The sequence below is a fragment of the Myxine glutinosa genome, chromosome 9 (assembly GCF_964187855.1).
Source record: "Myxine glutinosa chromosome 9, kmMyxGlut1.1, whole genome shotgun sequence".
NCBI lineage: Eukaryota > Metazoa > Chordata > Myxini > Myxiniformes > Myxinidae > Myxine > Myxine glutinosa.
This window is the reverse complement of record NC_136269.1, coordinates 28,117,669-28,129,834: the sequence shown is the minus strand read 5'-3', so window position 1 is coordinate 28,129,834 and position 12,166 is coordinate 28,117,669. Positions and strand designations below refer to the sequence as shown.

General features: G+C 44.7%; 1 protein-coding gene across 2 annotated transcripts in view; it reads right to left on the bottom strand.

The window, feature by feature from the left end:
- LOC137435522 (E3 ubiquitin-protein ligase pellino homolog 2) overlaps positions 1 to 11,827 on the bottom strand; it is a 336,475-nt gene extending 324,648 nt beyond the window's left edge. Inside the window, exon 1 of one of the 2 annotated variants that reach the window (XM_068129398.2) lies at positions 11,681 to 11,827. In XM_068129398.2, the coding sequence (XP_067985499.1) occupies positions 11,681 to 11,688 (8 nt within the window). In that variant the 5' untranslated portion in view covers positions 11,689 to 11,827. The remainder of the gene's footprint in view (positions 1 to 11,680) is intronic. The other variant, XM_068129400.2, reaches the window with a different exon arrangement.
- Positions 11,828 to 12,166: the final 339 nt, after the last annotated feature.

Here is a 12,166-nt window from a genome sequence, read left to right as displayed (position 1 = left end):
AAAGATAACTCCATCAGCTAAGGACCTGTCCCATTCTGTATCATCTTCTGTTAAATGTAATTTCCTGGCTGCATCCTTGTATGTTTCACAAACTGCTCCATCTACGGTTCTGAGATCTTCAAATGATGTTTTAGCAGGGCAGTGCAGCAGGAGTACACGAAGATGAAAGCGCTCAATGTCCATAGGGCTTGCCGAAACCATGCGTCCGATAACCTTGTTGCCGCCCCGGCGTCGAAGTTTCCATGTCTTTCGTCCATCTTCAAATACGTAATATTTTGGAATGTCATGGTACAGATAACTTCGTGCCTCAGGGTCTCTCTGGTTTAACTGAAACCAAGCTGTAAGTGTTGTACCCCTATGTCGTACAATGGCTTCTTCCTCGTTACCATCCCTGAACACAACAGTCTGCAATTCAGGTAAGTGTACCGCAAGTCTGGTGATGGAATGGGACTGTTTGTGCATTTCAAATTCCATCAATCTCCATGCTGCCTCTGGGGCACTGACATATCTACAGTCCAAATAGGTCTTTATTTCGTCCACCTCCACTCTCCCGCGCTCTCGAATTTCGATGCTGGCACAGTCATGTCCCTTGTACACATATTTAAATAAGTACTTTATACTCTTTATGCTTGCGCAAACCTCAATGTTGATGTGTGCTCTGTACTTCTTCAGTAAATAAGCATTGAATGGGACGACATATTGGCAATCAACATCGGTTCCATGAACGGTTATGGTGGGTCCATTTGGGGGACGCTTGTAAAGGGCATAGCCATCTATGCTCGCAAGTGTCTCTGCAGCATACGCTTTTGGAAAGCCTTTACTGCACACTCCATCTTTCACACAAATCGAATGGCGATTTAAATTGCCACACGGACCATGTATCATGTGAGACTTCACCAAGGAATGGATCTCTGGTGACTCATTTGAATTAGGAATTTGTGCGGAAACAATTCTGTCAATGTCTTCAGCGGTACAAATTTTATCTTCTTGGCACAGCATGAGTAATATGTGGGCATGCGGTAGGCCACGCTTCTGATACTCGACGACGTAGAGAAATGCACGTACTTTGCCCAACACGTGCTTCTTCGTTATATCGTCGATTAACTCTTTTAATTTCAGATGAAACACGCGTGCCACTAAATCTGGTCTGCCTTCAGCTCGTTGGTGTTGGCCGATGTTTTCTTGTATCTCTGTCCATTTTGGATTACACGTGAACGTGATGAAAAGATCTGGTTTTCCGAATTTGCGAACAATGGCCATAGCATCTTGGTAGTTCTGCTGCATAGCTCTGGGACTCCCTGCAAAACTCGACGGCAAAATGACGATACGACCGACAGGACGTTGGTTATCAGCAGCAACGTTCTGGACGTGGTCCAGTAGTCCTCTGTATTCCATGGCTCTAAGGGTTTCCTGATTTTGTTTGAAGTATTGCAGTCGATTTGCTTCTGCCTTGCAATATCCGTCGACAACATACTGCTGGAACAATTTCCCCGAAGAATGGATAGTGCTGAATTCATTTCGAATAGCCAGTCGGTAGGCATAGAATTCACGATGAGTTACCTTGTTTCGAACCGCAGTCTGTCGCTGGTGAGGCATGTTTATCATCCATCCAGGCTCGCCATGTGGAAAGAGAATGGGATATGTCATGGGATCAATGTGAGAGGAAAGTGGAGAGAGATTGTGTAAGCCCTGGTCATGCAAATGAACCTGGAAATCCCTGTTTGCAGGTGGTTCACCATCTTGTCCACTAACGAAGACAGCAGCAATTTCATCAGCAGTTGGTATGTTGTAACGTCTTTGGTCGTCTGCACACAGTCGACGAAAATGCATTTCCAAGGTAGAAGGGAGGCGATCTTCAAGGACAGCTTTCCTGATTTCTTCCTGTTCACGCTCGAACATAGTCTTGTAACATGTGACATAAGGATTAACGTCAGATAGTATGTTGTGCAGTTCTGCCATCAATTCTTGCAAACATCTGTGATTCTCAGGTCGATTCATACGTTCCTTTGTAGCTTGAGCTGTATCCAAAATAAATAATTGTGCAAATTGTGCTTGTTCATGTACATGTGATGGATGTAATGGACCACAGCGATGGTAAATTTGACCGTGGATTTTGAAACAGTATGGTCCATTTCCTGGAGGAGATGAGATCTGAGCACCCATTGATGCAAAAGCTAATGCCGAATTGTAATTCCGGATATTGTCTCGGAAGTTGCGACATTTTCCATCGTCACCCTGATAAAGTTGTTGCAGTCGAGCAGGTACGGCAAATAGTGGAGGCAATTTAACTTTTCCCTTGGAACAACACAGTGTAAATCCATCCCCTTGTCCTGTTGATTCATTTGTGAAATGGTGTGCAGAACAGTACACACATGGTGACGTCATTGGACCGCATTTATGCTCTTGAACAATATTATCGGATACTTCGGCCGGATTCATTATGGCTGCGGTTGTATATGTTTGCTGAGCACTCCAACGTCTTTGTTGCTCAGCATGCCGTGCGAGTCTGTGTTGGCGTTCATCGACGGTCTCGTTCTCGCACCTCATCGTTGTTGCAGCAGCATCCTGTGCGAGTCTGTGTTCACGTTCGTCGAGGGTCTCGTTCTCCCTCCTCATCGTTGTTGCAGCAGCATCCTGTGCGAGTCTGTGTTCACGTTCGTCGAGGGTCTCGTTCTCCCTCCTCATCGTTGTTGCAGCAGCATCCTGTGCGAGTCTGTGTTCACGTTCGTCGAGGGTCTCGTTCTCCCTCCTCATCGTTGTTGCAGCAGCATCCTGTGCGAGTCTGTGTTCACGTTCGTCGAGGGTCTCGTTCTCCCTCCTCATCGTTGTTGCAGCAGCATCCTGTGCGAGTCTGTGTTCACGTTCGTCGAGGGTCTCGTTCTCCATCCTCATCGTTGTTGCAGCAGCATCCTGTGCGAGTCTGTGTTCACGTTCGTCGAGGGTCTCGTTCTCCCTCCTCATCGTTGTTGCAGCAGCATCCTGTGCGAGTCGGTGTTCACGTTCCTCAACTGTCTCGTTCTCCTGTCTCATTCGTTTTCTTGCTGCAACCTGTTCAAGTCTGCATTGACGTTCGTCGACGGACTCGTTCTCCCGTCTCATTCGTTTTCTGGCTGCATCCTGTTCAAGTCTGCATTGACGTTCGACGACGGACTCGTTCGCCCTTCTCATTCGTTTTCTAGCTGCATCCTGTTCAGGTCTGCGTTCTTCATCCATTTTGGAAATGGAAGTTTCCACGCACCGCATGAATTGTCACGATCCTCAATAGGAAGTGTCTCATAATTATCAAATGACAAATGGCAAGTAAATTACATTGTGAAAATTTAATATTTCAAATAGACCTATTTAAAGTGTATGCGCAAATAACTAATAAATAAAAAAACGAAGAAATATGTCTCGGTAATTTCCTGAACTCGGTAATTTCTCGGTAATTTTACTTCCGGCTAAAAATGTTGAATGAAATAAAAACGAAGAAATATATGTCGTTTTGTGACGACTGTCACCAAAGGTAAACGGTGAATTCACTCGGTTTATTCGGTTCGGCTCGGTTTAAAGAAAAAGCGATAATGTCGAAATGTTGACGTCTGTGTCATGTTGGGCGGTGTATGATACTTGTTGGCTGTTGGGCGGTGATATGGTGTATTTTTAAAAATATATCTCTGCGTTTTCCCGCGTTGCTGACACCGAGTCTAAAACCATGATGGTGAGTTATATTGGAGATAAAGGCGTGAGAGAGACTCAATGGCCTTGAAGTTACAGGCATTTGAGAATTCATTTCGTTCTATAAACGGCAACTTTCATCGGATTTTCTTCTCGTTTTTTTTCAACCGAGTCTAAAACTATGTTAGCGACTGTGAAAAATGAAATGATATATCGAATTTAAAATAGATATCGACACATTGCCGTCGGTGTCATGTTGGGCGGTGTATGATACACCATGACGCGATTTTAAAAAATATATCTCTGCATTTTCCCGCGTGTGTGGAATGTTTGTGGAAAATTAAAGATTTCAAATAAACCTATTTAAAGTGTATGCGCACATAACTAATAAAAAAAACGAAGAAATATCTCTCGGTAATTTCCTGAAACATATTTTACTTCCGGCTAATATGTTGAATGAAATAAAAACGAAGAAATATATGTCGGCATCATTGTTGACGTTTTTGTGACGACTATCATCAAACGAAATAGTAATATATCATAACGGAAAAGCAAAAGCGAATTTTTAATATATATCGACACATTGCCGGCGGTGTCATGTTGGGCGGTGTATGATACACCATGACGCGATTTTAAAAAATATATCTCTGCATTTTCCCGCGTGTGTGGATTGTTCTCAATTATTGCTGACACCGAGTCTAAAAGTAAAACCATCGATAAAAATGAAATCATATGGTGAGTTAGATTGGAGATAAAGGCGTGAGAGAGACTCAATGGCCTTGAAGTTACAGGCCTTTGAGAATTCATTTCGTTCTATAAACGGCAACTTTCATCGGATTTTCTTCCCGTTTTTTTTCAACCGAGTCTAAAACTATGTTAGCGACTGTGAAAAATGAAATGATTTATCGAATTTGATTTAAAATAAAACTGGGGGAGAGCAAGACACCACGGGCCTACAAAACAGGACTCAAAGCTATGCGAGTTAATAAAATGGTGGATATTTGTTTATAGCCACTCCCAGAATGGGTGGAGCTACTCTGCAAACCGAGTAAGCCACACCCCGGACAGACACCCAACAGATAGACAGACAGACAGACAGAATCATCTACGGCTATTATAATATAGATATAACAATATATATATATAACAATATATAACAATATATAACAATATATATATATATATATATATATATATATATATATATATATATATATATATATATACATATATATTGTTGCGAATATGGAATTTGGCCTCCATATCCGCTTGTAAATATTCCCCTATTTTCTCCAATACTCCCCAACTTTCCCCAATCCCCCATTCCCTAGTCCCATTGCATGTAAATAACAATCAGTAGAGCCGACCTTCCCCTTATTCCCCCATTAAATGTCGTGCCCAGGTCCACCGCACCACACGTAGACAACTTTCGGACATCTTCCTAGTTATTCTTATTCTATGTCAGTTAAGGCCTCGTCTCCATTAATTATGACTCTTCGTTGCACCAGAATGTGATTATATGGCATCAGTAGTGAGTTTAGGACCTTTCCCATACCTCCTTCCATCTTCTTCCCCAACAATTACAACAACAACAGAGGAGGTGGCGGCGGAGCGGGGGAGGATGCGTCCTCACACCGGCTCGATTAGCGCCATTGACCACGCGCTCCACGGGGTTACCACGAAGGGGCTCCTTGTCAGCTCCTCGTCAAGGGCGGAGCCTGGTAAACCCCCCCGCACGCACCCAATGAGAAGCAACGTGCCGATTCCATCTGGGGCGGCGCTAACGAGCCGAGGGCGTGTCACTCCCCGCCGGATATACGCGGCCCCGCGCCGGATGTGACGAGAGATGCGCCCCCAGCTGGAGAAAGAACGTTGCCTACGACCGCTGAGAGGAAGAGAACCCGCCTGTGAAAGAACGTTACCACCTCGAGCGCTGTGCAACCTTCCGCATCTCTGGACCGGACCGGGTCGACCCTGCTTTGAGCCAAGAGTGCACCTTGAGCCATCGATACCCGCTTTCCTGCCATCAACCCCCGTGTGAGTCAGCCGTTGTCCCGTTTACCTGTCGTCTGTCTAGGGTTAATATAAGAGTGTGTCTAAGTGCCTGTCTTTCTATGATGTACCTCTCGTCCCTGTAATCTAACCTTTCCGTACGAATATAATCTCCTCCGGAGGTCTTGAGAATTGAAACATTGGTGTCGTATGTCATTATAATCCAGCCGTGTGTCTTCTATTTCCTTATTGATCCAGCGTGGCGCGGCTTCGTCAACGTTCGAGTATAATCGGTAACTTGTGCAGACGTGGTCATACCAAAACCGCTCGGTAAACTAACATCTAAGCCACGTCTGTAACAATATATATAGTATATATATATATATATATTGGTTCACGAGTTATCAAACAGTGACCACTATATTCGTCATGGGTGTGTGTCTGTCTGCCTGTCTATCTGCAGCATAACTACCCGATGATATCATCCGGTCTTGATGAAACTTGGGTGGGAGGTTGATATCATGATCTAGTTGTGTCCTGCCTGGAGTGGGCGTATTGTGTATATTGTGGGTGGAGCCACACCCCAAAAAGATGTCTTTTTCAGGGGTAATCAAGTTCAAGCTACATCTTCTCCGAGGGAGTTGGTGGAATCTGACAGGGGTTTCGGTATTTGGTTAGGCCAATGTCATGTGTCTAGTCCCACAGAGCTCGATTTTTCATTTTCGCCCCAAGGTCAAGGTCACAAGGTCACGATATTTAGAAAAGTCAATTTTTGATGGTTTTATTGGATTGTTCGCTTCCTGATAGGGTGAAATGTCGTACATGATCTTATATTATCACATACATCATGAAATACAAGTTTTCCAACAAATTTCAGAATCTTCGACCTTTGAAGGTCACAAAGGTCAAATTTTTCAAAGTTGTCAGAATTGAACCGAATTTTCGGTATTGTGTAGCTAACTAACCTCATAACTGATTATACATTAGTTTCTATCTCATTTCAAGGTCAGTAACCTTCGTTTTGACATTTCAAGGTCACAAAGGTCAAATTTTCAAAGTTGTCGGAATCGAACCGAATTTTCGGTATTGTGTAGCTAACTAGTCTCATAACAGATAATACATTCCTATTTATAAATTTTCAATGTCGGTTTTGACTTTAAAGGTCACAAAGGACGGCCATTTCAAAGTAGTCTGTCCTTTGTCATTGAATACCGCTTGCTCGTGAACCATCGTCGTCTCCGGACGTGTGTGTGTGTGTGTGTGTGTGTGTGTGTGTGTGTGTGTGTGTGTGTGTGTGTGTGTGTGTGTGTGTGTGTATATATTATATATATATATATATATATATATATATATATATATATATACATATATATATATATATATACATATATACATATATTGTTTTAAAGTACTATATGGTATTTGAACCTGGGTGTTGCCAGGAACATGAACCATCGGTTCTGATGGAAATGCTGTTTTTCCTTTTAGAACTTCATGCAGCATGTGTACATGAATTAATGGCTTTATCTTGTGTTGGATTTGGAGTTGATAAAAACATGCATGTGTAAGCATATCCTTATTTCAAATGAAAACATTACAGTCAGGAAAGGGTTTTAAGGGAACAGCAACACATTACCAGGTACATCAACACACTGTTCACACAAACTTCAAAACAAGCATCAAGATACTGTTAATGACAAGAAAAAACAAACAAAGGGGACAATTACTCACGTCGCTCAATTAAAGTTCACCTTATGGGGTCATCAGGTTGGAAGTTGGCCTAATGGTGTGGCCAAATTCTTGCATATAATGAAAAGGAATGTACTACCATTAGATGTTGCTGAAAACTCAAGATTCCTGGTTGGCAAGACAGAGCTTGGTGTTAAACCCCAAGCCAGAAGGAAGATTTTTTTTTTTGAACCACCAGCTACAACTCTAATTAAGCAACAATTAATTGTTTTCCAAAATCTATTACTTAATCACTTTGCTCTGAACACCACCAGCAAGAACAATGCCACGAAAACATTGATGCAAAAGGTCCCACCTTCCTGAATCTGGGCCAAAACCTCCCCCACAAGGTGATGGGATTAAATAGGGCCATTAACACGTTAAAATACCTGGTGTTGGCCTAATGGTTAGGGCGGCGTTCTTGGGATCCTAAGGTCCTGAGTTCGAATCCTGTTGAATTAACGCCAGGTGGGGTTGACTCAGCCTGTCATCCTTCCGAGGTCGGCAAAATGATTACCAGATAACTGGTTATAGAGAGGCATTGCATCAGCGGCAGATGCGCCCACAGAAAAAAATGATGCAACCAGCAGCAGGGTGGCTGCACACGAACCACCCACCACAACGCGTTAAAGTAGCAGCAACAGCAGTAATACTAGTGGTAATCACAAATTATCAACTTCCCAGAATATGACCTCAAATTCCATCAAGTATTCCAAGAACAATGCTGAAGTGTCTTTCAACATTATGGCAAAATCGTCTTTCAACATTATGGAGACACAAGCTCTGGTCTCTCAGCCCTCCGACCTAACCTAGAAACTGCAGGATGCACGGGTGCTTCCAGGAATCCCCTGCAGGTTAAACTCCCAAAATACAGACTTACCACCCGCTTCCCCGAGGTGAATCACTTCAATCACTCTTACACAACCCTCTGGCCCCTACTTCCCCCGCCCCCATATTTGTTGAACTAACTTTCGTGGGAAGGAAAACAGGCTGGTATCAACTATCATGTGCAGAAATGAAGCCAAATTGCAATACCTGTATCTTGATAATTGATTACCTATGTTTGGTATAGGAGAAGCGTAGGATGATGTGAAAATAAAGACGAAAGAGTATGTAGGACTGAAAAGAAGATGGGTTTGAAGGTGAACAAGGGAAAGACGAAGACAATGAGGATAAATACTGATGATAAAACAAGGTTTGTGATTGATGGAGAAGAAGTAGAGGAATTTGATAACAGATCTAAGATAAATGAACTTATCGATAAACAAGGGGGTAGTGAAAATGATCTACCAACTCGAATTGCAAAAGCTCGAGCAATGTTTAATTCTTTATCTAAGATATGGAAATTCAGATAATTCTTTATCTAAGATATGGAAATTCAGATAAATACCACGAAAAACCAAGGTGAAACTATACCATTCTAAAGTCAAATCAGTGTTATTATATGGTGCGGAAACATGGAAAACGAGCAATGAAATGGAATGGAAACTGACGGACTTCCACTTCTGGCCAAATAGGGTAAGAAATTAGGAAATAAGGAGGAGGGCTGCAGAAAGGTATTGTGTTACAGGCCAAAGAATGAAGATGGCGATGGGTATATTGAGAAAGCAGGAGGGACATTTGACTAAAGAAGCCATGTTTTGGACACCAGTGGGAAAGAGGAGGAGGAGGAGGGGTAAGATCAAGAAATACATGGAGGCGAATTGCTGAAAATAAACTTCAATTAGAAAGGGGAGTTGCCCTGAAGTGTGCACAGAAGTTTCTCAAGACTGGAGGAATGTCGTTGTAGCCATCCCTATGTACTGAGCAACACAGCGGGTCTTAAAGTAAGAACTACCTTTCTGAGACTGTTCAACCCCACGCTTCCCCCCAGAAATTCAAACAGGTGGTACACCGCTATCTCAGGTCATCCTCAATCCACACCGACAATCTTTTTAACCTCCCATAAACTATCGTACTAGCAGGTTACTGTGTTATCTTAACTAGTCTCTGTCTCCCTGTCTTTGTCTCTCTGTCCATGGATTCACCCCCGCCTTTTGTCCAAATGTTCATACCTTCCATCAACTTACTTTCCCATGAACCTCAATCTTGTAAAAAGAAAGAAGAAAACCATCATGATGCAAAGTATTTGCATTTTTGACCGAGTGCTCAAGACATTGGACTGGCATCCCAAAGGATACGGGTTCAGATTGAAAGCAATAATCCAGGAGGCTCACGAATCATCTTTTGGAGGTGACAATCTTTCAGTCCCGCAGAGTTGTGCCGACATGTGATGCCAGTCCATACATTGTGGACACCTCTAAATGAAACGCTTCACAAGACGACCAAATACTACAACTTATGAGACAGTCAAGACAAGCTAATAAGTAAATGCTTAAAGCAAAAAAAAACAACCCCAAACACAATGAGAATAATTATTTACCCCAAGCTACAACCCCGATAATGAAATAGCAGATCTTGCTCTCAAACATCAAGTATTAAAATAACAAATATCATTTAATGATCACACCACCTCTGACTTTGAGATCTCTCTTTCACAGTCTCCCACAGCTCCGTATTGATCAGGCTCATTTGGGATCCCAGAGTTTTATCTGCTCCTTCACATCCCATTCTGCCAGACACCGATCCAAGTCTGCCACTTGATCAACGGTTCACTTAAAAATCTCCCCTGACCCGTTTAACTTCACCCTCCTCAACAAACTGAAAATTTCCAGCAGTATAACTCAATACTACTTCAACACCACCACCCGCTACCAAATGCTAACTACAATTCCCATTAGAGTGTAAATGTCCCTCCAACAATTTAAAATTCCATTGCATGCTGCCTCAGAAATTTGACCTGTTCATAAACTGCATCATCTTTTGAGGATGTTGTGGAATCAACTCAGCAGCAAACTTTTAGGTCTAAACAGGAAGCAAACAATGGAGTATTTAGCAAGACAGTTCCAGAACTTTAAATAAGTGCTAAAATACAGAACCCACATCAGAGATAAGATCTCGCGGATGCTAGGCAACCCGCCTCAGGGATAAGAGCTTGCGGATGTGAGGGAGCCGGCCTCAGGGATCAGAGAGCTCGGATGAGCGGGAACTTGCCTCGGGGATCAGAGTGCTCGGATGAGCGGGAACTTGCCTCGGGGAACAGAGTGCTCGGATGAGCGGGAACTTGCCTTGGGGATCAGAGTGCTCGGATGAGTGGGAACGTGCCTCGGGGATCAGAGTGCTCGGATGAGCAGGAACCCGCCTCAGGGATCAGAGTGATCGGATGAGCGGGAACCTGCCTCGGGGATCAGTGCTCGGATGAGCAGGAACCCGCCTCAGGGATCAGAGTGCTCGGATGAGCAGGAACCCGCCTCAGGGATCAGAGTGATCGGATGAGCGGGAACCTGCCTCGGGGATCAGAGTGATCGGATGAGCGGGAACCCGCCTCAGGGATCAGAGTGCTCGGATGAGCGGGAACTTGCCTCGGGGAACAGAGTGCTCGGATGAGCGGGAACTTGCCTTGGGGATCAGAGTGCTCGGATGAGTGGGAATGTGCCTCGGGGATCAGAGTGCTCGGATGAGCAGGAACCCGCCTCAGGGATCAGAGTGATCGGATGAGCGGGAACTTGCCTCGGGGATCGGAGTGCTCAGATGAGCAGGAACTTGCCTCGGGGATCAGAGTGCTCGGATGAGCAGGAACCTGCCTCGGAGATCGGAGTACACCGATGCGGGGGAAGGGGGGAGGTGCGTGGGGGACCAGAAAGCAAACCAGAGGGTCATTGCACAGTAATGGAGAGGGGGGAGGGGGGAGTGGAGACGACAGTCCTAGGGATTGAGCGCACAGCTGGTAGGTGGGTGGTACGTGGTGGGGTGGGGGGAATCGCACCGGGGATCATAGCGCGCGGCTATGGGGATGAGTGGTGAGGAAAAGGTTCAGGAAATATGAAGTGTGGTGGAGGATACCAAAACACTCATCCAACAAGAATTGCTCAGGGACCGCGATGCGCCATGCAAGGCAGAGGGAATTCGAGGTGCGTCTGAGTGGATTGAAAAGTTCAGGGATAAAGAACCGACTCATCTCATTAGAACATGGCTGGTGCCGGGAAGGAGAGCGGAGAAAGTCCACGAGTAAGAGAAACCGCACACGGCTACTTACATGGTTGTGTCAGGCACCGGGACGGATACAGAGACAGAGACAGAGACAGACGCGCACGCGATCGACGAACTTGCCCCGTTAAGTATCAGTATCAACAAACTAACAAACTAACGCCATTATTATAATAACGAGGTAGACGCATCACATCGTTCCCACAAGTCCACTTACTCTGGCATCGCAGAAGCCGCCGTGGGTAGCGCCGTTCAAGAGCGCGGATCACCGAACCCGCCACGATCTGCCTCGATCCGAGTGAACACACCGAGCTCCACGCACGGCACAGCGCGAACCAGGCCAATCACAGAGCGAGCTTGAACTGCAGCCACGCCCCTCCTGCTGACATCATTCACGCTGAGAGACACGTCTACACGCAAGTTGGACCAATGAACGCGTCACAGAAGTGAACAACACCCCGCCCACCGAGTGACGTTAACCAATCCGTTTCAAGAACGAGTGAAACTTCGGCCACTGGTCGCGCACAATTCGCAATGACGGGCCACGCCTACTGCGCACTCGAGCCAATCGATTTGCAGAGTTTTGTCAATTTTAATGACGCATGGCGCTTCAATGAGCGGTTTCGCTAAAAACAAAAATCTTACTGAGTCGATACTCGATGGCGATGGAGATGTAAAACCGACGCTTGAGGTAATTCAAATA